Source organism: Taeniopygia guttata, chromosome 3, assembly GCF_048771995.1.
Source record: "Taeniopygia guttata chromosome 3, bTaeGut7.mat, whole genome shotgun sequence".
Lineage (NCBI taxonomy): Eukaryota > Metazoa > Chordata > Aves > Passeriformes > Estrildidae > Taeniopygia > Taeniopygia guttata.
Window position 1 is genome coordinate 84,526,367 of NC_133027.1, and position 23,141 is coordinate 84,549,507.

The 23,141-nt window shown below is 38.9% G+C and overlaps 1 protein-coding gene, 1 long non-coding RNA gene and 1 other non-coding gene across 14 annotated transcripts in view; 2 read left to right on the forward strand and 1 right to left on the reverse strand.

The window, feature by feature from the left end:
• PLD5 (phospholipase D family member 5) overlaps positions 1 to 23,141 on the forward strand; it is a 172,206-nt gene that overhangs the window by 134,722 nt on the left and 14,343 nt on the right. For all 10 annotated transcript variants that reach the window (XM_004176409.6, XM_072927280.1, XM_030268568.4 and 7 more), the window contains 3 exons: positions 15,513 to 15,710; positions 18,915 to 19,054; positions 21,414 to 21,579. In XM_004176409.6, the coding sequence (XP_004176457.6) occupies positions 15,513 to 15,710; positions 18,915 to 19,054; positions 21,414 to 21,579 (504 nt within the window). The remainder of the gene's footprint in view (positions 1 to 15,512; positions 15,711 to 18,914; positions 19,055 to 21,413; positions 21,580 to 23,141) is intronic.
• LOC121469756 (uncharacterized) overlaps positions 599 to 23,141 on the reverse strand; it is a 46,784-nt gene continuing 24,241 nt past the window's right edge. For 2 of the 3 annotated variants that reach the window (XR_012055169.1, XR_012055167.1), the window contains exons 2-5: positions 11,932 to 12,031; positions 6,344 to 7,217; positions 4,425 to 4,586; positions 599 to 2,236 (exon numbers count right to left, since the gene is read on the reverse strand). This is a non-coding gene — a long non-coding RNA (uncharacterized lncRNA). The remainder of the gene's footprint in view (positions 2,237 to 4,424; positions 4,587 to 6,343; positions 7,218 to 11,931; positions 12,032 to 23,141) is intronic. The other variant, XR_012055168.1, reaches the window with a different exon arrangement.
• MIR1784 (microRNA mir-1784) lies at positions 19,150 to 19,241 on the forward strand. Its single transcript, NR_048959.1, has one exon. It is a non-coding gene; the product is annotated as a microRNA mir-1784 (primary transcript).

Consider the following 23,141-nt stretch of genomic DNA (forward strand, 5'->3'; position numbering starts at 1 on the left):
ACTGAGAGATAACTAAAAAATGAGTCACTCAAAATGCCTAAAATTGTGTATGTATACTGATTAATTTTTTCCTGTAGCTTGAACTAATAGCATTTAAGATGGCCATGGTGTTCTAGTTTCTAGTTCCTTGACCCAGTAGCTTATTATTACTTAATAAAATAAATTGGTTATATAAAAATGATTGTAGTCCATAAGCTAACAAAATGTATCATATATTTCTTTTGTTCCATGATTCCCTCCAATAACTCCAACAAAGCTCGAAATTGCATTTATCTCCTTAATTCTGTTCAGGAGCATGAGATTTGTAATACATATGAACATTTCTGGAGCTTTTTATACTAGCAACATTTTTGGAAAAGTTTGATTCACACATGAAATAATTGAATCCAGTGGGCTAATAACTGTAATGGATTAGCTGAACCACTTCAGAAAAATGCATTTATGTGCAACAAATAATCAGCTCTTGCAAAATACTATTACTGAAAATTCCTGAAACAAGTAAAATTAATCCAATTGTCTTCACTGAAAGTGAAATCAGGCTCATATTAGCTAGTCCTGTTGGAAAAAAAAAAAAAAAAAAAAAAAAAAAAAAGTTTAAGTTATGAATACTACCAGTACCAGGTAGTTGAGTGTATGTGTGAAGGTTAGTGATCAAATTCAAATCTTCAGGGTCTCAAGTAGAAGCTTGCTTTTTGCTCCCTGGGATCATGGAGTCTGACTATAAACATCTGGACTCAAGGGAAGTGGCTTGTATGGGGTTCCAGGAGGAAGTGTTCTTGAAACTAAGGAGGGGGACCCAAATGGAAAAAGATGAAGTTCCTGATTGGAGGAAAAGTCCTTAAAATGGGAGAGATCATGGAGATTAGAAAGCTGTGGGTAAGATGGAAGCCAGGGGATGCACCAAAACCACTGGTTGGTGATGCCTGAGACAGGTGAACAGCCATGCATCAGGGATGGACCCAACTTTCTGCTCAGCATCTGGGGCCAGCAGCCCCTTCCTTGCAGGAACAGAAGATATGGATGGAAAGTGTGAAATATAATCAAGTACTTGCAAAAGCTCCCATCGTGTTGGTTCAACAGCCAGGCTGTAAAAATCACAGGATAAATCACATCCTTTTAAAGGATAAAAAAGCCAACCAGGCTGGGAAACATACTTATTTAAGCACAAAAAAATAACCAAGTAATCTTTTTCTCATTTTCCCATTAATCTTATGTCTCTGTTGGATTTTTTGTGTGATTTGTTTCACCAATATAAAGTAAGACTTCAGAAAGCATTTGATTTTTCTTAATCTCAAAAATCCATTAGGATTTCCTTGTCAGTCAGTTTCCTCTCCATCCTCCTCTTACTCTCTTATTGCTCTAACTTACAAACTGCTAATTTTATCTACATAATTTAAGGCAACTGGAAAATTAGATAAACTGTCCCAATAGTTTTTGTCAGGTTGGAAACAGAGACTGTTTAATCTGAGAAGTTAGATTTTATTTGATGCACCTAAAATGTTAAATAAATACCCAAGAGGGCAAAAGTACTGTAGAAGGTGAGATGTGACAGTATATGAATGAGAAACTCTCTGTGAAAACTGTTTTTTCCTTATGGTTATTAGTAGGTTATTAGTATTTTAAACATACTTGTCTCATTATTATTGAGTCCTACAGCACATGAAAGTTGTAGCAATTATGAATTTTTCAGTTACATTTGAAGGATGAGGAACAAGTTGCCCGGTTCATTTATTCTGTTAATAATTCAGTTGAATCAACAGTCAAAATTAGCTGAGATGGAGAGCTATGAAAATTATTCAGAAAAAGATCTATTAAGCATCTGTAGATACAGTAGATAAACCAAGTTTTGTCTTTTACGATAAATATCACTAATCCAGTGCTTACATACAGCAAAAGTATATTGGATTCTGAAATTTGTGAAATCAGTAAGCCTGCACTCACTAGGAAGACAAACAAAAAGACAGGGGAAAAAAGGAGGGAGGAAACCTCCAAAATTTCAGTTGGTCAAAAGACAGACATTTTCTCTGTGTCCATTTTAAGTAAAAACTGATGAGCCAATATTTGATTTGTTTTTGTATAAGTCTGTTTTTTGAAATAAGCTGTAGGAAGGCTTGCAGCAGGATGTCTCCAAGAATGCTTGGAATGTGTCTGTTTGTCTTGCCTATTATCACCAGACAGGTCAGAAGTGTTTTGAGAAATAATGCGGGTTTCAGTAGAGTTGTTCAGGCTGTCCCTCCTGAAACAGAAAAAAGGAGACAAAAGCAGCAGTCTGAATTCATTGGTACCATCTTCTCCTCTAATCTTTTGTGACAAAAAGACTGATAAAGCCCAAACTCCTTCCCATCCTGCTCTGAAATGACAAAAGTTGCCAAATGATGGTATTTCAGGTATTAAGAGCTGCATCTGAAGGGGCAGGTTTGGGGCAATTTATGTTTCTGGGAATACTAGAGGAGCAACCTTTTCATTGATTGTTGTGGGTAAAATCAATTGGAAGCAATCCACACAGTTATTTACTCAAAACTCCCTTCCCAATTATATTGACACTACTCATAAGGAGGAGATGTAGCTCAAAGGCCACACTTACGAGGGACAAAACTCGCCTCAGAATTATCCCTCCTCTTGGTCTTCATTTCTAGGGATATGGATTCTAATAGAAATTTTCTCAAAATTCAAGAATCTCTGCAATGCTGCCAGGAGCAAATGCAATGTGTGTTTCTTTTTTGTATCTCTCCCAGGGAAAGGGGAATGATGATTTCCTCTAATTACATCATTGAACACTGTCTTTTCCATTTATTTGTGGGAAAAACATTGTCCTCCAATACAACCAATATGTAATAAATGCTGGATTTCTATATATCTCAAAAGTACATTATGATCATCTTATTGGTTTCCAGCTTCCCCAAAATCTTACTGTAGCAGAACCACCTCTCAAAACTGATCACCGAGACAAGATCTGCACATTTTCAATTTCTATTGATGATCTTTACAGAACTCATAGAGCAAAAGCAGTCTATAATCAGTCAGTTATTTCCCTGAACTTTTATCTTAGTCTCTTGAAGTTATGTAATGGTGCATCTGGTCCTTTTAAGATAAGATATTTTGTCTGACAGTAGAATTTCATCTTTTCAGTCAAACAAAAGTTAATATTGTGAGTTCCTATCTGTTACCATGTTGTGCTAGTATGAATTACAGATTTGTCCCTAATGTGCACTTTGTCAGTTTTTCCCATCTTCTTCTAATAATTTGCTTAATTTTCTTAGTATCCCAATGGTGTTCAGTATAATGTTGCTATTAGAAAACTGAACACAGTCTCAAGTGTCCTATAACATGAAATAAGGCTCTTTCAGCTTTGTTGTCCACTGAGGTTCAATCAAGCTCAGATGGGTAAATACTAGACTGAAAGTAGAGGCAAGATAATACTGATGTATTCTATCTAAATTTGTATTTCTGGGTTAATACATCTCTCTTACATAAGACAGAGAGTATCTCCTTCTAAAAAGTTTTGATATACTGTCATCCATGTGATCCAATCCATAAGAAAAAATCTTCATGGGTTTTCTGTCTATGCAAACATTTCCTGATCTAGCTAATATTTTAAATGTAACAGAAAAGTGCAACCCAAATCTTCAAGCATGGGTAAATGAGGCAATATGTGAAGAAAGCAGGTATAAGAAGATATTACAGAGCTGTATTGACAGTTACCCTTTTAGTCATTTATTACTTAAACTGCTTATTACTTTTTTCTATTTCCTACTGCACAGAAATCTAGTTGTATTGTCAGAACACTGCCATGATGCTATTACAGCTTGTCCTTCAAAGGACAAGTTTAAAATACTTTTATTATTTTCACTAAGAGCTTTTAGCTAGGGTTTTTATCTTTGACCAAATCTAGAGCACTTTAGTGGCTGATGCATATCTACAAAATTGCAGCTTTTCTATTTTCTTTCCTTTTTTTCTTTTTTTTTTTCCCCAAAAGTTAGGGGACTGGGAGAAGGTACTCTTATAAATGTGCATATCTCACAGCATGCATTTATCATGGTGTAAAGTTTGCATTTTTGGAAATACAATGCTTCATTTTATTCTTTAACTGAGACAGTCTTTTTTCTTGGTTACATCCAGTAAATCAGGACAGTCACTGTTGCCCATTATGCTTACTCTGCTTGAAATTTATTACCTATGTATCCAGTATTTACAAATAAATATCAGCGAAGCAAAAGGACTGTTTGTGTCTCGCTCACCATTGCTATGCACTACTCACAGAGGGCTGGTTAAAACTAGACAGGAACAAGGTAATGTGGCTGCTCCACTTGTGCCTTGTATGTGCTTCCTTGCTGCCTGGTAGTGCCATTGGTTCCTCCTTACTGCTGTGGGCTTCTGGTTTTGTGATATACTGACTGAAAACAGCATGGGATCTGTATCTTCACCTTGCAGTTGGAGCCAGAAAGTCCTCTCAGCTTGGCTTGTTTCTCTGAGTGCAGTGCTGATTCCCAGCTCTGAGGAACTTGGAAGTTATTCCTGTTTGTCAAACTTCTCCCACTGTTGTGCTCCATTCTCACATGCACCAGTGCATCATCTTCATTATGTGTCTATATTTAGTGTAGGAGAGAGCAAAATACATTAACAGCTTGTTGCATTTCTGTTGACTGTATAAATATGCTCATCACTCTGTTTCTGGCCTCTGAAATTACAGATCTTCTCTTTTCGAATTTTTTTTTTGTTGATTTTTCAGTTGCTCTAAAAGTTCTGTGAGACAGGTTTGTCTTTTGAAATAATCAATAAGAAATCGTAAATCAGTAAGTAATGAACCTTCAGAGCAAAATGATGGAATATTTGGTTTGAAGAGATAAACTGACTTCTTTCCAAAGCAGCATGGCATATTCAGGTAGCTGGGTACCTGAATATTACTGAATGCCAGGCTTAATCTGAGTAGATCTAGACTGGATTTTAGGAAGAAATGCTGCACTGTGAGGGTAGCAAGGCACTGGAACAGGTTGGCCCAGAGAAATTGTGAATACTTCATCTGTGGAAATTTTCAAGGACAGGTTGGATGGGGCCCTGAGCAATCTGGTCTAGTGAATGGCATCCCTACCTATAGCAGAGGGGTTTGAACTAGATGATCTTTATGAACATTTTCAATGCAAACCATTCTGTAATTTTATTTTCTTCTCATCTTTTTTTTTTTTTTTTTAGTTGCTGTGGAAGTCCTGTGAACAGGTTTACCCGCTGTTGGAGTAATCAAGAATAGATTGTAAATCAATAAGTAATAAGCCTGCAGAGCAAAATTATGGAATATCCATTTTGAATTGATAGATTGATTTCTTTCCAAAGCAGCATGGCATATTGAGGTAGTTGGATCTCTAAAACCCAAAGGAAAATAGAAGGTTGTTTCTCCAGTAATACTTACCTCATAATCATTTGCTTGCCTTTTAATACTTGCCATACCATTACTATGTCTTAATTAAGAGTCATAGATGTTGCAAAGAGAGTGTGATTGGTTCTAGCTTATTATTGGTCCCTCAGATACTTGACAAATAGTATCAGTTTACTAGTGTTATCAACTTGAGAATTTTGGATGGGCTTTAAAAGTGTTTAGGGAACTGGAATCATGCACGAATTTGCTGCCAGAACACAAACTGTACACCACTGCACATGGGATAGAAAGTTATCCACAAAAGTGTGTGCAAAAAAGAAGACAGATTTTAAAACCTCTTCTGCTGTCTTGAAGCAAATACTGGTGAATAGACAGCACTGGTGAGGTGTGCTTGCACGAGTATATGGCCTAGGGATTAGACTCAGTAGCCTAAAAGTTAAGTTGTTGACATTTATAAAAAGTGTTTGGGAGGATCTCCCAGAAACTGCATCACAAATAGCTCACTGGCAGTTTGTCTTTCCTTTAAAAAAATAATAAAAAAGGACACTGGTTGCAGAGATGAAAATTGTTTCTAGGCACATATACGTAAAGTCTGTTTGCTGCAATCTACCCAGGGGTAGTCTGAAATAACTAGTAAACTTACATGGATATAAAAAACCCCAATAAATCCACTACTTTCCCAAAAATTTTATTTATGTTATGCTGAAAGAAAACTTCTTAAATAAACCCCAGCTGAATCTCTGATGGGGGAATGAATGCACCACAGTCTATTCTGTCATCTTCCACAAGTATTTGCTGGCAACTAATCTTGGTCAGCAATGTTAACAAATGGAGGCAGATTTCTCTCAGAGGGATTTAGTTGTTAGCATACCTCATCAGATCAATCTTGTTCAACTAAACAATTAAAATTACACCATTAAAATAATCATGAAAGTGTATTCCCAATATGTGATTCCACCCACGCACACACACTTTGATATTGCACAGATGACAGTTCCCCCTTAGAAAAATGTCTTCATTCAGAACTGCCTCAACTCCAAAAGGTTCCCAGATGGAGCCCAGTCACCTTCTGCTTGAAGGTTTGAATCCTTTCATGGAAAACTGGATTTGGTATTATCCTGGGAAAAAGACACACAGTAAATCAGGCTGAAATACCACGGTATAAATCTCCCTGAGTCAGGGTAAGGAAGGACAATCATTTCAGTTATTTTATAAAAGACAAATGATTCTGCAGTTCACCTCATCTTTCTATACCCATAAGTCATAAAGCAGAACAAAATAAATTCTGACAAAGCATTCCTTCCATATGAATGTGCAGCATTAATGTAATCACTAACCTTTTCAGATTTTGATACTGTCATCATAAACATCAAGGCATGGTTTAGAAGTCATCATGCAGTCACTTTTCTTAACTTTTCTAAGTAAACAGCAGTCATCAAAACAGTGAAGTCATTGACGTTTCCCTGGAACTGCTCAGTGGAAAACTATTAATCCCTGCATGAGGGAGGTGTATTGGGCTGGCAGCCCCTGCAAACAGAATTGTTAAGTGTGGCTTCAGAGAACTGTGGAAGTCATAGGAATCGTGATACTGGACAAGCAACTTTTTCTAATCAGTGAGATGAATTACTAGACATTTCTTTCAAATGTAATGCTAGAGCACCTCACAAGAAATAGCTGAAGAAATTCACCCTGTGTAGCCTAGTAAAGAGATGATTGAGAAGGGATTTCTTCAATATCTGTAAGTATCTCAAGGGAGGGTGTTGAGGATGGAGCCAGGTTCTGTATGGTGATGCCAAGCAATAGGACAAAAGACAATGGCCAGGAACTGATGCACAGGAAGCTCCACCTGGATATGAGGAAGAACTTTACTGTGTGGGTGTCTGTGCAGTGGAAGATTGTTCAGAGAGACAGCGGTCTCTCCAGCACTGTATGCATTCAAGAACTGTCTGGGTGCCATCCTGTGCAATGTGCTCTATGATGACCCTGGTAGGAGGGAGGCTAGACTAGATGACCTCCAGTGGGTCCTTCCAGCCTTACACAGTCTGTGCTTCTGTGCTCCCAATTGTACTGTTAGAGTCAGGAGGCAGAAATATGATATAGTAATTTAATTACAAGTTTTCTTCCTAAGGGCCTGTATCGGGATCATATCTTTACAAGAGAAATTGCTTTCATGTTGAAGCAGCCAGAAACCTTACAAATATCTAAGATGGTTACTCAAGAAAAAAGGACAGAGGGCAGAGTGGATTTCTAAAATAGATTTTCATATTGACTAGCCATTGTTCTGGGGCTGCCTGCATACCATTTGGCTAAATTGCCTTATGTATCTAAACTACTTGGATTTCTAGCTTACCTCAAGGTCCTGTAGACTGAATTTAATCAAGGCTCAGTCAAAAATTAATTGATGCCTCTGGCCCTCTGCTTACACGAAGAAAATAGGTTTCTAATTCTGATCAGGTAGTCTGGCAAAGCTCAACAGTTATAGCAATAATTCATATGCAATGTCATTGTCCCAGATTGTGTCCCCAGCATGCCTGCTACCAATCTCTATTCAGTTTGCAAAAGGAAAACCCACTGTGTGTGTCAGTAATGTTATAAATAATGCATCCAATTAGTCAACTACATGCTGTTGCATTTCCCTAAAGACCATGGATCTGAAAGCCCCAAAGAAACTGTGTGCTTTGAGAGAAATGTTTAGACATAAATACTGCCCTTACTCAGAGATCAGCCCTTTGCACTCTCCTCTCTCTGTTGCACAGCAGAAGATGTGTGCAGGCTGCCCTTTGCAGCACTGCATAGGATGAGAACAAATGCTAAGGGCTCGTGCTGTGATTTCCTGCTGCGTGAAGAGACTGCAGGAAAAGGGCTGACAGGACAGGCTCTGGTGCAGGGAAGAGGGAAAGAGACTTCGGGGATATACATGTACATGGTGAAGGAGAGTCCAGCCCTTTTCAGAAGCTAGCAGGATCTTTCACTTCACCTGTTAGTTTTTTATGGTTCCACTGGAGAAGGGAATTTTTTAATGTTATGTGAATGACACCAAGACTGAAATGTGATGCAGCTTGCCAGCAGTGAGATGGGAGGCCAACAAAACATGATTCCAGCCTGCACTTTTCTTTGAAAATGCACTTTCCTTTTTGAAAATGCAATTTTCTATGAAAATGAAATATTTTCATATTTATTCCTTTTCCTGACATAAAGGAACAAAACTGTTTCGAAAGAGAAACCGAATCAAATTAGAATTCACGTTAATTAGATTTCCTGCAGTAAAACAATAAATAAATCAAACATGATCTGGAAAAGTACTTTCTTGCAGTTGCAAGCTTCCATTTTCCCTAAAGAAGACATTTGTGCCTGCTTTGAAGGGGTAATGAAACTATAAACTGAAAATTAATTTGAAAATTATAAATTAGGCTGTGATTATGCCAAGTGATATTAATTATGCTAATAGATTATATGGCAATGAATTTTTAACTGATTCAGTTCTGCCTTCTGGCTTGCTCTGACAATTAGCTATGTTCAGGCTTTGTTTGTTAGTGAGCTTAAACAGCAGCAGTAAAAAGCCCAAACTTGCACTCAAAATTCTGTGGTAGGATCTATGTAAACATAATCACAGAGTTGTCCATGGTTTAAACAAAATATATTTGAATTTTTTCTACAAACAAATTTATTTTTGCTGAGTTTTTCATATCAATAGAACAGATGTCTGAAAAAGACAAATCATAATGGGACTTCTTTCTAATGCGATGAGGACACGGGGGACTTCTGGTTTTCTGCTTTGAAGATGTATTACTACCTCTTCATCACAAAATTCTATTTAAACCACACAATTTTAAAACAAGTCCCGCTTCTGCCTGGGTGCCTAACTTGCTTTGTGTCTCAGCAGCAGTATTTTTCAGCAGAAATGAAATGCTAAGCCTATCTTTTTTTTCTCAGCATGGTTTTCTTAAGACCAGGGTGCAATGAAAAATAATGGTGTGGCTGAAATGAAGTGGAAATTAGCAGAGCATCACAATGGAGCTTTGTGTTCTTTGCCTATGGACCACTGAAAAAAAAGAAGGGAATACAAAAATTAGCAGCTCATCAGAGATCTTCTCTGCCTTATCATAGCAGCTTTTTGTCATTAGGTAATATTAATAAAAATAACATATGAAGCTGTAACTTCTTGGGACTTTTATCTGCATGAGCTACAGCTCGAAATCTATCAAATGTACTTTCTAAAGGTGACAATTAAAGACCAGTGGACTGCTGGTGGCTGACAATTCAAATTTATCAGCTTCAGTGGCACAGTCAATCCACTGATACCACTCGCTTACCTTTGGTGAAAACTTGTCATGGTTTTATAGTGACATTCAGTGCCAATGCTGGGTGCACTCTCTATCAAATGCATCACCTTTTCTTGGTCACATGCTAAAATTTATTTCCAGCATGGTGGCTTGACAGTTTTGCATTTTCAGTGATGAGATTGAGTTCCTGGCTCAGGTTGAAATGTCACTTTTTGGCAATGTAAGGGCTTTTTTTCTAGTTAATTAGAAATTCTACCTGGCAATTATTTTCAAATTACTTAAAACCTACATGATAGAAAATTAGCCTTTAGCTTTAGATGACAGAAGTGTAAAACCTACAAAACTAGGACATAGGCCAGGCACAAGAGAGATCCAAGTGTAAGACTCACAAGGTGATTAATTTGAGAATGCTGGAGAGCTGAATGTAAGATTTTAAAAATACCATTGATCAATAAAATTGTCTATAAAAAACAGGAAGTTGCACAATTAAACAATGAAATAGTTAATCTCAAAATTTAATCTGTTTGAATTCTGTAAGTAATATTTAAAAGCAATTTGTGGCTGTCAAAGTAAGAGGGAATTCAAGTAAAAACATTTATTGTGCCCTAGATGATTTTTGACATCCAAAGATGCTGTCAACTTAGATTTATTCACTTTCCGATAGTTTAAGCTAGACAGAGTTTTATTAATTTTCTGAAAAAACAGTCCTTTCCCATTTGTATTAATGTTTCCTTTTTAGTATTTCCCAATATCAATGTATGTCCCATTTTCTTAGCAAAGGAAAAGAAAAAGTGAAACTTGGAGCACACGCAGGACTGTGCTGGATTTAGATTTCACTGAATTGCTTTTGATTTCAACATAACAAATGGTAAAGTCTCTGTACTGTATCACTGGCCAAGCTTGGAGGATTTTTGTCCCAGGAATGTACGGGTAGGTTGCAGTTTCTAGTGAACTGTTAGCTGAGGCACATCCTTTTGCTCTTGTGGTGGACTGTAATACCTGCAGAGGTTTTGTGAGAGAGGGGCTAGGCAGTGCTACAGTTCCTTTTCAGCCTGTTCAGCATCAGGTTGCACTTTTGGCTTATATCAAAACGAGATCTGCCTGAATGGGGTCATTACACCGAGTGCGTTTGTGCTGAGCACTGCTCCTGTCAGCCTCTTCCAGCAAAGTGTGCTACAGCAGTCACAGTGAGCAGCTCTGCACAGAGAAACACTTTTTACCTTCCTCAGATCTCTGACTCTATCTCTGTTGATGGTCACTCCCATCAGAATGCCCTTCTCCTCCTGCACTGCTTCCACAGGCTACCCCTCGGCTGGCACTTGTGCCTGGCATGGGGTGGGCACGCATATCTGCTCAGCAGATCTGTTGGTATATGTTGGTAAAGAGAGGTAAAGAATAGCTGCACAGAGGCAGCCTTCAGTGGTGCTGTGGATGATTGGGGACTATTCACTCACACCACATGAAAACACAAGGGAGGTCTGCAGTAAGGATCAGGTAAGCCTGATTATGAAAAAGAAAGTACGTTTGGAGTTCTGGGTAGCTGGATAATTAGAGCATATTTTATTAAAAGATTGGTGTACCAGTGTAAATATCTGTGATTTGTCTTAAGATGATAATGAATACATTGTATATTACTTTTATTTAGAAGGTATTGAAGTCTTAGGCTTTAGTAATTGATTTATCAGTATGGAGTGCTTTTTGTTACTGCATTAATTTACCCTGTTGTGATTTTGGCTTTGCTCAGTCATTAATTTAGAAACTTGTCATTAAAAAAAATCAGAGGCTCAAATGCATAATTAAATAAATTTTCAAACACAGGCAAATGACAAATGCATACACTATGCTGTATGCCAAAAGTCTGCTTTAGTAAATTTTGTATGCAATAGGCTACCTGTAATTAATCCAGAGTTTCCATGGCACAGACAGTGGATTCCTGGCATCTGCCAGTGGCCAGATCTTTTGGGCAAGTGGCAATTCATGCCTGAGAAGAGCTGCCTGTTGTTTATAGGATCAGGTTTGGGTGTGAACAACTACTAAAAACTTTTTCTTTAAGCAAGGGGTTTTCTAAAGCTTCCTGCTACATTTGCCACAACTCAGATATTGCAAGCTGTGAACCAGATTGTGTCACTCTTATGTAGGTCAAGTAGTACCTTGCCTACACAGCGGGGTTGTCTCTTAGAGGGGAGCTCAAGGTAAGTATAAAATGAGCTGTCTCGTCTGCACAGTGCAGGGTAAGGACACATCAAATGCCTTCTCTGGCCCATGACCCAAACATACCTGAAAAGTTCTGTTAACTCTGTTTCTCAGTGCTCTGTGTTCACAGCCTGGATTGTTCAGGTTATTTTCCCATGTTTTTTCTTTCTTTTGCATAGGATGCCTATGAATGCACATGGAGAAAGAATAAGTAAAAATTCCTGTTTGTGAAATTCTACTTTTTGTCCAATTCAGCAAGGAATTAATCCTCTTGTCATAAAAATTACTATTTTTCTATCTAGACCATATTTATTACTTTTCATAGCTTAACTGAGTTCTGTAGTTATAATTGTACAGTGGGAGGAAACTACATTTCTTAAGACAAGCATAATTATTCACTCTTCTGGTGCCTTAAGAAAGACCTTATTGGCAAGGAAGTCAAACAATAGTCTTTGACAGTTGCTCTGCACAAATGTAAGTGGCATGGAAAAAAACAAGGAAAACCAGCTCCCATATTTTTCATTCTTTGATTGGAGCATGCATGGTAGTTCTTAACATAGAGGAGAAGAAACCTGCACAAGAGAGGACACAAGATTCTCTGTGCAGATAACCATTCCTTTCCCCAGTCCCTGGCCCATGCCCTGGAAATGTCATTCCCAAGCAACTGTACAACTTTACCTTCCAAAAACTTTTGTTCCATTTTGAGGTAATCAGTTTGTGACTCCATGTTTTCATTTCACATTTATCTTCGTTAGCTTCATTAAGCTTTTAATTTTTTGAGATCGTCTTCACTTTAATTTTTAGTGACATTTCCATTACTGCATTAATTGCTCTTAAAATGCAGGATGAAGAAATACTTCCCTTGCCTTAAGAGCTCCTGCCCTGAAGGGTTTTACCTTAACAGATACCTTAAATGATGCTTAGCTGAAGGTTTCCATGATGACAAGTCAGGGTGCAACACTCAGATTTTAATTCTTACAATCTAAATGTTTTTTCTGCTTCTCCTCTGAGACTACTAAAGAAAAAAGTCTGTAATTACAGCAGCTCTCAAACAGAAGAGAAAGTCTTTTATCTAGGTGTCATGCCACTTCATACTAAATCTGTCACTAACAGATTCCTGCTGCCCCCTATGCGTCCAGGATTATAAGGCTTCATGATTAATAGGAAGAAGAACAGTTTCTCCTCACCTCAGAGTTAAACTACGCTCAGTGTAGAAGATGCTTCTGAAGCAGTTTTTTTTGTCTCCAAACCGACTAGGGCTGCTACACAAGAAAAGAGACAGGTGGAGTTTTACTACGTACATGTGTTGTTTGTGTTTCAAGGGGATGTATTACACCTAGGCTGAGAGGGTCACAAAGTGACAGGCTGACATCTAAACTGATTTCTTAAGAAAATTCGGTTTGTGCAACAAGCATCAGAGTTGCTGTCTGCCCTCTTCCTATAGCTTTGAATCTACTGTTCAGGTTGAGTTAAATTTGAACTGAAGTTTATAAAACTTAATGAAAACAGGCAGCAGAGGATATCCATGTTTTGCTAGCGAGGGAGCGGAGCCCTGCCTCTATCATGTATTAGGAAGTCCCTGCGAGGAAAAGCTTCGGAAGCAAGAAAAACGTAGATCAGTGCTTTGAGAAGCCAACTGCAAGACGCAACACCTTGGGAAGGCAGCGTTCATTGCTGCGGTGTAAGCACATGTCTGGGTGGCTTCAGTGCAGCCCGTGGCTGGAGCCTGTTCCCTTCCCTGCGGGCAGGGCCGGCTCCCTGCGCCCCCCGTGCGCCCCTGCTGCTGAGGCGTGCCTGGTGCTTCGTTTGGCACTCCGGCTGGGTGGTCATCTGTGAAAGTGGTGTTTAACAAAACCCATCAGTGCCCCTGCCTTCCTCCCTATCTCTGCATGAGGAACCACTCAGGCAGAAGGGCAATCTCTTAATTCACGGGGAGGGGACGCGGTGCAGGCACTCCTGTTGCGAGAAGAGTTGCTCATGCAGATGCAATCCTGGCAGCTTCTGGTGTGCAGTGAGGACCCTTTCATCTTTAAGAGAATGGATAAAGTGGAATGCTAATAATGGGACTGATAAATGAAAGGAAAACTGTAACCACATAATTATGTCAGAATCAACTAACAGCCATGAAAAGCCGATTAAACCACATTATGCAGATAGATGTAACAGAGTACTATTAGCAAGTCCTCTGCAATGGCATGCCTGGCAATTAAGAGAGCTGTATTGGCAGCACACAGTGAAAACAGTGCTAATGTATAGTTAAAAATATTTTGAGATAAATAATGCCCAGACTATGGGGACAGCCTAGAGATGAATACAGAAGCATCCTCAAAGATACCAGCACCCAGGGGAAAAATTAAAGATGTTATTCCAAATAGATTCTTCAGCTAGGATGTTGGTCAGATTTATATTTAGCATCAAAATTAATTTACTGGCTTATCCAGAAATGAAAGGCTGTAGTGTAGTATGTCTGTTTTTCCAACTCTGCAAATTTCAGGTTGTGCAGGCTAACAGATTAAAGAAGCTTGCAGAAATATTCTGATTTAGGTAGCAATAATATTAGGTCTTGTTCCTGTGGTTACAACTGTTTGGCAAATATTTAGGAATGAGATAGCTCAGTGTTGTGTATTTTTAGGGATGTGGTATTTCCAGGTTGGGGACATAAAGAATGTGTCACCCATAGAATTTCCTTCTCGCTGGAGTATTGTGCTCACCCACTACAGAAGGAGTCAAGGTTCCAATTCTATCCCTCACTTTCCCTCTGCCCGCTCCTGCAGAGTGGTTCTCATCTGCAGTCAGGGAATTGCACTGGAACAAGCTCTGAGATATCATCAGTGTGGGGTTCAGAGTTCTCCCAGGCTTTACAGAAAGATACTCTTTCACCAGAAACTAGTCTGTGTAACTGTGGAGATCTCATCTAAGGGAATAACATCAGTGGGAAGGAATATATTGGAGTGAAGGGGTAAGCATGCTGTTACTCTTATTTTCATGATGCTAGGCAGACTTCGCAGGCATGCTACCAAGAGAGTTTGCCTGCTGAAAGCCAGCATGGATCCTTTAAATATTTATCCTACATATATTTTTCCAACATATGCATGCAGATTTTCTTCTTGCTTTGTTTAAGAAGATGGCTGAACTATTATTAAATACAGGTAATGAGAGGTCAGTAGCATCCAGGCCCACACCAGTCCTTTCTTGAGCTATTCTAAAGCATAGGAGTGGAAGAGAGTGAGCATGTGGTTACGCTTTGATTACAAAAGCCAGACAATATATTCAGCATGAAATTCTGTCAACAACTTAGGTACTAGGGGTGTACAATTAATGAAATCTCTGCCAAAAAAATATTTACAATGATCAGGAGACATGCCTTTACCTAAATGAGAAGTGGGATTGTGCCTGTTGAAGGTTAAAGAATTTAATTGTACTCTGTTGTCTGTATTTACTTGGAATATTTTTCCTCATAATTTATATGTGTGAATATAAATTATGTTGATGCTTACAGAATACTTTCTATGAGAGAAAAGTATCATTATCTCCCTTTTAACATGTGAAGAAACTGACACCCAGAAAACTGGGTTACCCAAGGTGAGGTTTTTGTGTTCTTGCTGCATACTTCCACATATCCACCAGCGAAAATATCACTAATGATCTAACTTTTAATTTCACAGATGAAGGAACTTGGTGTCATCGTATACAACTGTAGCTGCCTGGTCCTGGATTTACAAAGGATATTTGCCCTGTATAGCTCACTAAGGTATAAGAATAAAATTCCTCCGAGTTGGTCTAAGAGACTCTATGGAGTGTACGATACTCAAAATAAACTGACACTGCAGCTGAACGAGACAAAATCGGAAGCCTTTGTGTCGGTAAGTTCTGAAATGAGTTCCAGGAGTGGGGGGTGAAGGGAAGAAATGTACTTAACCTGCAAGATCTTTGAAAGACCTGGAAATTTGAAGAATCCCATTTTTTTTTTTTAAATTATGTTTTGTATGACATGCAGTTTGCCAGGGCTTTAGATGCTGCAGGATTTCATTTGAGCAGTATTCAGTTTCCCTTTCTCTGCAATGTTCAACACTTTTCCAGTCATGTCCAGAAAACAATATAGAGACTCTTCAAATTAAATTCTTTTATTTATACTAATAGGTAGAATGTGAATGACTTGGGAGTAAATGAACCATTAATCAGACATAGAAAATTATACATAATAAGCAGAGCTTGCATTTTTATCAATGTAAGTTATAAGGATTCACCCTATTGCAAAGCATTCATACTTCTGTACAAGATCATCTACTTCAGCTTTATTTTTAAATGACATTTCAAGACTTCTAAAATCCAAGCAGTGATCCCCATGCACTGTCTGTGCATGTGTTTTTAATGGAAAGAAACGGAGTCCTCCATGTCATCAGTGATGTAGCAAAACTGGAAATGAACCCAGTGAGATAGAGATGATGGAAGATGTGGAGTGTCATTCATTTTGGGTGTAATTAAGTGAGTGTAAACCATCCCTTCAAAATCAGAATATAAATAAAGTTGCTGAGAGTAATTTTACATTCTCTATAAAACAGGGCAAAACCACCATTGCTTTAAAGCCACGGTATTTTTAAAACAACATAACACACTGTTAAGTTGTACAGACACTGGCATCAGACAGTGCAGATGAGTGGTCACAGAGGGCAGGGTTCCCCTTTACCTGCTGGGCACCAGAGAGTGTTCTGCTGTCCAGGATTTTTCCTACTCCTACAATCAGTGGACAGACAGAGAACTATTTTGGAGTGAAACCATGGAAGTGCCTAAGACGGCCAGAATAAATTGTGGTTTGATATAATGGACACCTCCATTGATTCTGGAGAATCTTAAGGACTATCTTAAATGAGAGACAGTTTGTTAAAGCACTGTGAAATGAAATCCTACTCCTTTCTAAGAAATCTGTAAGAAGTGGAGAAATCCTGCTGAAAGTTGTTCCTGGAGGGGAACACAGAATAGAAAGCTGGTTAAGGCCCAGTTTAAGGAATGTGGGAAGGAATCTACCTTTTTTTTCAGTTTGCAGAGTGTTTCCTTCCTCTCTGTGATTTTTTCCTTTCCTGTGGGCAAGGAAGCCTTTTCTCTTGGTATTTCACTTCAGAAAACAAAAGGAAGAACTCAGTTGTAATCAGAAGCTTGGATCACTGAAGTCCAACTCCAAGAGCTACCTGAATTTGTATCCTCAGCCACTTGGGCTGGTTCTTCCTTCTGAAAACAGGCTCTTCAATAAATTTCTCACCCACTAGAAAATTCTCAGTGTTTGCCAGCAGGCCCCTCTGAAGGGCAGTCCTGGAGTTGCTTGGGACTGACTTGGTGGCCAGAGTGTAAATGCTGCAGTGTGTTCCTGAGCTAATGATCAGAAGGAAGTTCCCAGGAGCCAGCTAGTTCCCTTGCTGCCCTGGCAGTCCTGCCTGGGGCAGAGACAGGCTGCTGCCTCCCTGTGGGTTTGGGATAGCACAGCCCCGAGCAGGGACATGGAAAGCTGCTGTTCCCAGCCAGAATAAAGGCCTGTTATGGTAGGTGAAGAGGAGGAGTAAGTGGGTGCTTGATCAGAACAGCAAGTGCTACACAACATGGAGACAAGTCCTAAGCCAGTCCGTGGCTGCGGGGCAGGCATCAGCTATGCCATAGAGTAACTGGTGGAATGCCAAAGCACAGTGCACAGTGAGAGTTTTGACTGAGATTTTTCTCCTCATTATCTTCAGGAAGTATTTCACTTTCAGATATTTGTATTGAACACATCCGAAGAAGACAAGTACATGGCAATTTCTTTCTTCAGCTGTTCTGTAACTTTGAAGTTCAATAAAATAATACAAGCGTTAAGAATAATATCTCAGAGAAATAACCTCCAAAAAGTTTCAGATAATAGAAATAAGTTATACTTAATATTTTAACTGTATTTAAATCCTTTTACACTTTTTTCTTGAGTTGAAATTAATTTTTTGAAAACTTATTTCAATGTTTGTGCTATATAAAACAAGCAAAATACACAGTTATTAAATTTTTTTACTATACTTGGGAATTATAGCTTAGTGTTACTTAGCAACAAATTCATCTTCCAGCCTGGATAAAATGTAAGAAGTTTTGGGTTTTTAGGGTTCAGGAATGTATCTAGAATATCGGTATTGAAATCTTGCTATGGTTAATTTTCTAGTATTTTCTGTACTTAGTTGAAATAAATCCTTAAGAACACCAATTAGTAATAAGAAACCACTGTGGCAGGCAGTACACTGGAATTAAGGAAGACTAATAAAATCACTGGGATCTTTCCCTAAAGATGCCCACCTAGATGTCAGCTGCAACCCAAGCAGGTAATGAAGGTGAGAAGGTGTTACAGTGGCAGGAAAACACCTGTTCCAGCTGGGTTAAAGTGCCTTCGACAACCTCTGTCCCTGGAATGAAGTTGTTGCCTGCAAGCAACTTGAAAGGGGGGTTCACTTTTCTCTCTCTGCTTGTGCAGCAGAGTAGAAAGTCCTGGGCACATCTGCCACAGATGAGCAATTTCCACTGGCTTCACCTGGCCTTTGACAGCCCCAGACAGAAGGCAGAAAAGCTGCAATCTGGGCTGGTACCAGCTCTGTACTGGGAAATTCATACCTGAAGCTTTATTTTAAAGATAAGTTTCTTGCAAAACTGTAGCGTCTCCCTGCAACTAACATAAAACACTTAATTCCTGCTCACAAGTGAAGGATCAGACTCATGTGGTAAGAACATATGAACACTCCATGCAATGGAAAGCAGTCCTGGGGCTCTTTGGAGCAAAATTCTCTGAAATGTAATTTCAATTACAGCTTCTTTCATGACAGTGGATGTTTTGAAGTCTGTGTCTTTTGCATTTCACCCACAGATACATCTAAATTGTGAGGTTTTTGAGGGTCAAATAAACCAGTAACTTGCCTTTGTAGCTTTGAGTATTCTAGCAGGACAGCTGAAGGTATTAGTTAATAATCTCTGCTAAAATAATGGATACTGCTTCTCATCTCAAGAAGACTGAGGGTAGGAAAAAATAAATGGTTTTTAATGCCATATTTGAACTCTTCCTTTCACAGAACTCACCTAAACTCTTCTGCCCCAAGGACAGAGTCCTGGATATTGAAGCTATCTACAGTGTTATTGATGATGCCAAACAATTTGTGTACATTGCTGTCATGGACTACTTGCCCATTGTCATCGACACCAATGCTAAGCGGTGAGTGTCCAGGTCCAGGCCCAGCTGCTTACCATAATGCCAGTAGGGTGTGCTGGAGAAAATGAACCCACAGGAGGTTACTCACTACTGTGCACTGATTTCTTGGGGCCCAATTCTGCTCTTATTGAAATCAGTGAGAGTCCTGCCATTGACTTAAATGGGAGCAGAATTGGGACCTAAGAGGACATATCCAGTTCTGGGTCCTAAGCTTTGGATCTGTCTGTTGAAGGAGATCACAAATTGTCTAGTCTGACCACCTACACGTGACTGGGACCCAGGAATATAACAGTCTGCTTATACATGAGTCCTGTTTCTTACACTATTAAATTGACTATTGTGAGACCACAACTACTGGCATTTTATGAGTATCATGCAGATATTCAACAATGACAGAGTGTGTGGGTGTGTTAAGAGAGAATTAATGAGTTATGACTTGCCTATAGTGTAGGAAATATCATTATCTTACTGGCATACACATATAAATGAAAATTCCCAGTTCAGAATAGATTACATTTGAATAATATCACAATTCAGTTAACTGAGAGGTGCTAAAATCAAACAAAACCACATAATTTTTGAACAGCCTGTTTGTATGGATCATTAAAAAGCACTTACGGGCCCAACACTGGAGCCAGAGTGCATCAAAACCATACAGCTCAGGAGGCAAGTATACACTGGGCCCTCTTACTCTCAATAATGTTCACAATTAATTTATAATCTAGCAAAGCATGCTGTTCCATCTATGCATTTTATTTGAAGACAGTTAAGCCAAATTAAGCATGTAGTCTTTTCTACTTAGAGTTGTTCTGTTTAAATTTTTCAAAAAATAATTATCATATCACTGATATCAATCATAAATTCTTTTAAGTCTGTGAGAGAGTTTTTCCAATAAACTCATTATGGACAGCCTCCATCACAGGGAAAGAATCATGGGCAGTGCTGTAGGAACCTCCGTTTCATGATATATATCCCTTTTTTCTGCTTTATGTTGGAAAGCAGCTTAGCATGTAGAACCACTACAGTATTGTATGTTACCTCCTATACTCCTCCTTACTTTATTCTCATGGTGGAAGGATTCAGAAATCTACTGGATTAGGGAGATGCAGGGAAGCCACCTGTGTGAATTCTTCGACGTTTTTCCTTCGTCATGGCTTTGTGTTTGAGGCACTGCCCCAGCTTCTCTACTTTGCCAGCTCCCAGTACATGCTTCTAAGTTATTTTCTGGCATGGTAGAGCTCAGATTTCATTAGTCCAGACTTTTTGATGCTGCTAGAATGTAGAAAACTGTCGGAATCTGTGGTATTGATGATTCCGAGATTGTAGAAAGTCTCTGTCTTTCTGCCCCGCTGCCAAAGAAGAAGTCATAATTCATCTGTGCTGGTTTTCAAGGTTGTTTATTCTGTTTATCTCTAACATGTTCTGCTGCCCTGCCGCAGGTCTGTCCTGCAGGGCAGCGTGTGGGGCTCTGCCCCTCAGTGGGATATTACAAACATTATATACCAGAAACTACCTGTGCTATATTTACAATAATGTGCCAATATCTGTCACCTACGTTGAACAGCGTGTCCCCAGCCTAAACCAATAGAAAAATGCCAACACTACAGTGAAACATGGAGGGCATGAAGAAGGAGAAAAAGGACAAGACACACCAAATTTCCTCCATCTTGTCCCCTTTGAACCCCTAATCTAGAATCCTAATATTTTACTTTTGCACCCGTGCCACACTTAATTATTACTCATCTCAAACACTCAGACCTTGTAATTCATCCTGTAAGATTGAAAACTCTTTTCCATGGACAGAGATCAGAGACTGTGTCTCTGGGGGCTCTGTACAGGGGGGTTCCTGACCCCCTGCCAGGGTCCCAGACCTTCCAGGGCAGCCAGAGGGAAGCCCTGGATTCCCACAGAAAACATGTATGTTTTTTTGTTTAATTCTCCCTGCCCTCCCACCGAATGTCAGGAATACAAAGCTAACTGTCAATTGTGAGACTAGCACCATGCAAGCCACCATCCCATTCCTGGCAGAATTTCTGCAATCCTCATCACACAGCATCCTCTGTAAGCAACCCATCTCATCTGCTGCTCCTGAAGGATGCAGGCACCCTGCACAGCAGCTCTGTTTCCCAAGGAGAAATGAAAGAAGGCATTCCAGTCCCCAGGCTGCGGGGTCCCAGTGCGTAGGGGTTAAAGAAGGGATGCCAGGCAGGGAGGACGCGGTGTCCCAGCTCCCTGACCTGTGCCACCCGTGCGGCCGTGGCTGGGCTGGCCAGCAGCGCCCTCTGCTGCGCCTCTCGGGCACGGCACCGCCTCTCCCAAATTTTTTAAAGTTTTCTGCAAATGTTATCTTATTTCTCCACAGGTACTGGCCATATTTAGATGGGAAGATAAGAGAAGCATTAGTATTACGAAGTATTAAAGTACGACTTCTTATAAGTTTCTCAAGAGACACAGATCCCCTTACTTTTAACTTTGTTTCATCTCTGAAAGCTATTTGCACTGAAGTTCCAAGCTGTAGTTTGAAAGTTGTAAGTATAATCCATATTGCTTTAAAATACAAGATATTCCCCACCGCCCCCCCCCAAAAAAAATCAAGAAAATAGAATAACTGAGAATTTTTTCTGTCATTATCAAAGTCTTTAAATTCAATTAAATATCAGAAAATGTAAAATACTGAACATAATTTACTCCTAGTAGCAACAGAATTTGAAGTTAAGATAGAAAAATATATTGGTGCCAAAAGGCAGCCAGTGTGGTGGACAGCTTGTGCAAAACACCAGATATGGTCTTCCACAGCAAAACCAACAGAGTGAACTCTAGCCACTGGTCGTGTTTATACTGTGAGGTAAGAATCAACCTGACAGCACAAAAATATTATTTAGTCTGCATTCTTGTAACCTTAGTGTTAAGATGTGTAAGCACCTACTTTTTCTTCAGTCAAGTGAAAAGTACAAGAAAAAATAATGAAGATTTTGCGTTAAATTCAGACTACAAACGCAAAATTGTGAAGACCAGAAATGCCACTCTGGGGCCACATTAGACATGCAGTATAGGAAAGTGAAAAATAACACACAAATGTATTAGAGAATAGAATGTATGGTAAGTGCTACTTCCAGTGTGACACAATTCACTTTTATGAAGTTGAGGCACACTGGAAATCAGTCACCTTGGATCTTGATGGGGATGGGGGGGGCGTTTATTTGGTTTGGTTTTGTTTTTTTCAGGTACAGTTCTAAATAATCTGCTGAATTATTTTTATTTCCTAAATTGATAATCCCATAAATCCTTCTGACTTTTTGAAAACTGACAACAATTCTTAAAAAGTAGCACTGTTTCTTATACACACAATAAGTGGTATTATGCATATCTAGAAATAGGACCTTTTGTTATAAGGTATGTTATTATAAGTTACCTCAGTAAAAAGGCAGCATAAATTGTGTTTTTAAGTCAAAAAACCCCATACATAGCTGACTCTGTTTAAACCACTTCAATTTTAAGTAACTTCTAGCTTGTTCCATATTTATCATCAAAATTCTATTTATGTAGTTGACATTTTTTGCAAGTGGTACCTAATATTTATATCCATTGCCTTCTATTTACAGCAGGTAAAATCTTTTGTACAGAATTTATCTTGTCAAGAACTAAATGATAAAAGGAAAAAAACCTACTCCTAAACATCTCTTCTAGGTAAATAGTCCAGCTAGAGTCTCTGCAGATAAATAATACAAAAACAATTTTCAGTAAAAAAATCAGCTGTAGAGAATTGTAAAGGTCAACACTAAGTCAGTTACCTTTGTGCTGTGCATCACGTATCCCAGTCTGGGGAACCACTGCTAAATAAGCCTTGGTATGAGAAATAGCCCAAGGGTCAGAGTTTGCTGGTGTCAATTTGATTTTGGCTGAAAACTGTGCCATAGGCTCCATCTCAATACTCTTTTTAATTGAAAAAGCATGGCAGATGAGCAACTGTTTTTTAAAGCTGCATTTCTTCTGTATTCATCTGTTATAGCCAGGATCAAAGTGAAACAAAACTATGTGTGTATATGGAGGAGAAAGAACAGGTTAAAAAAGTAAAAAACTAAATTACCTT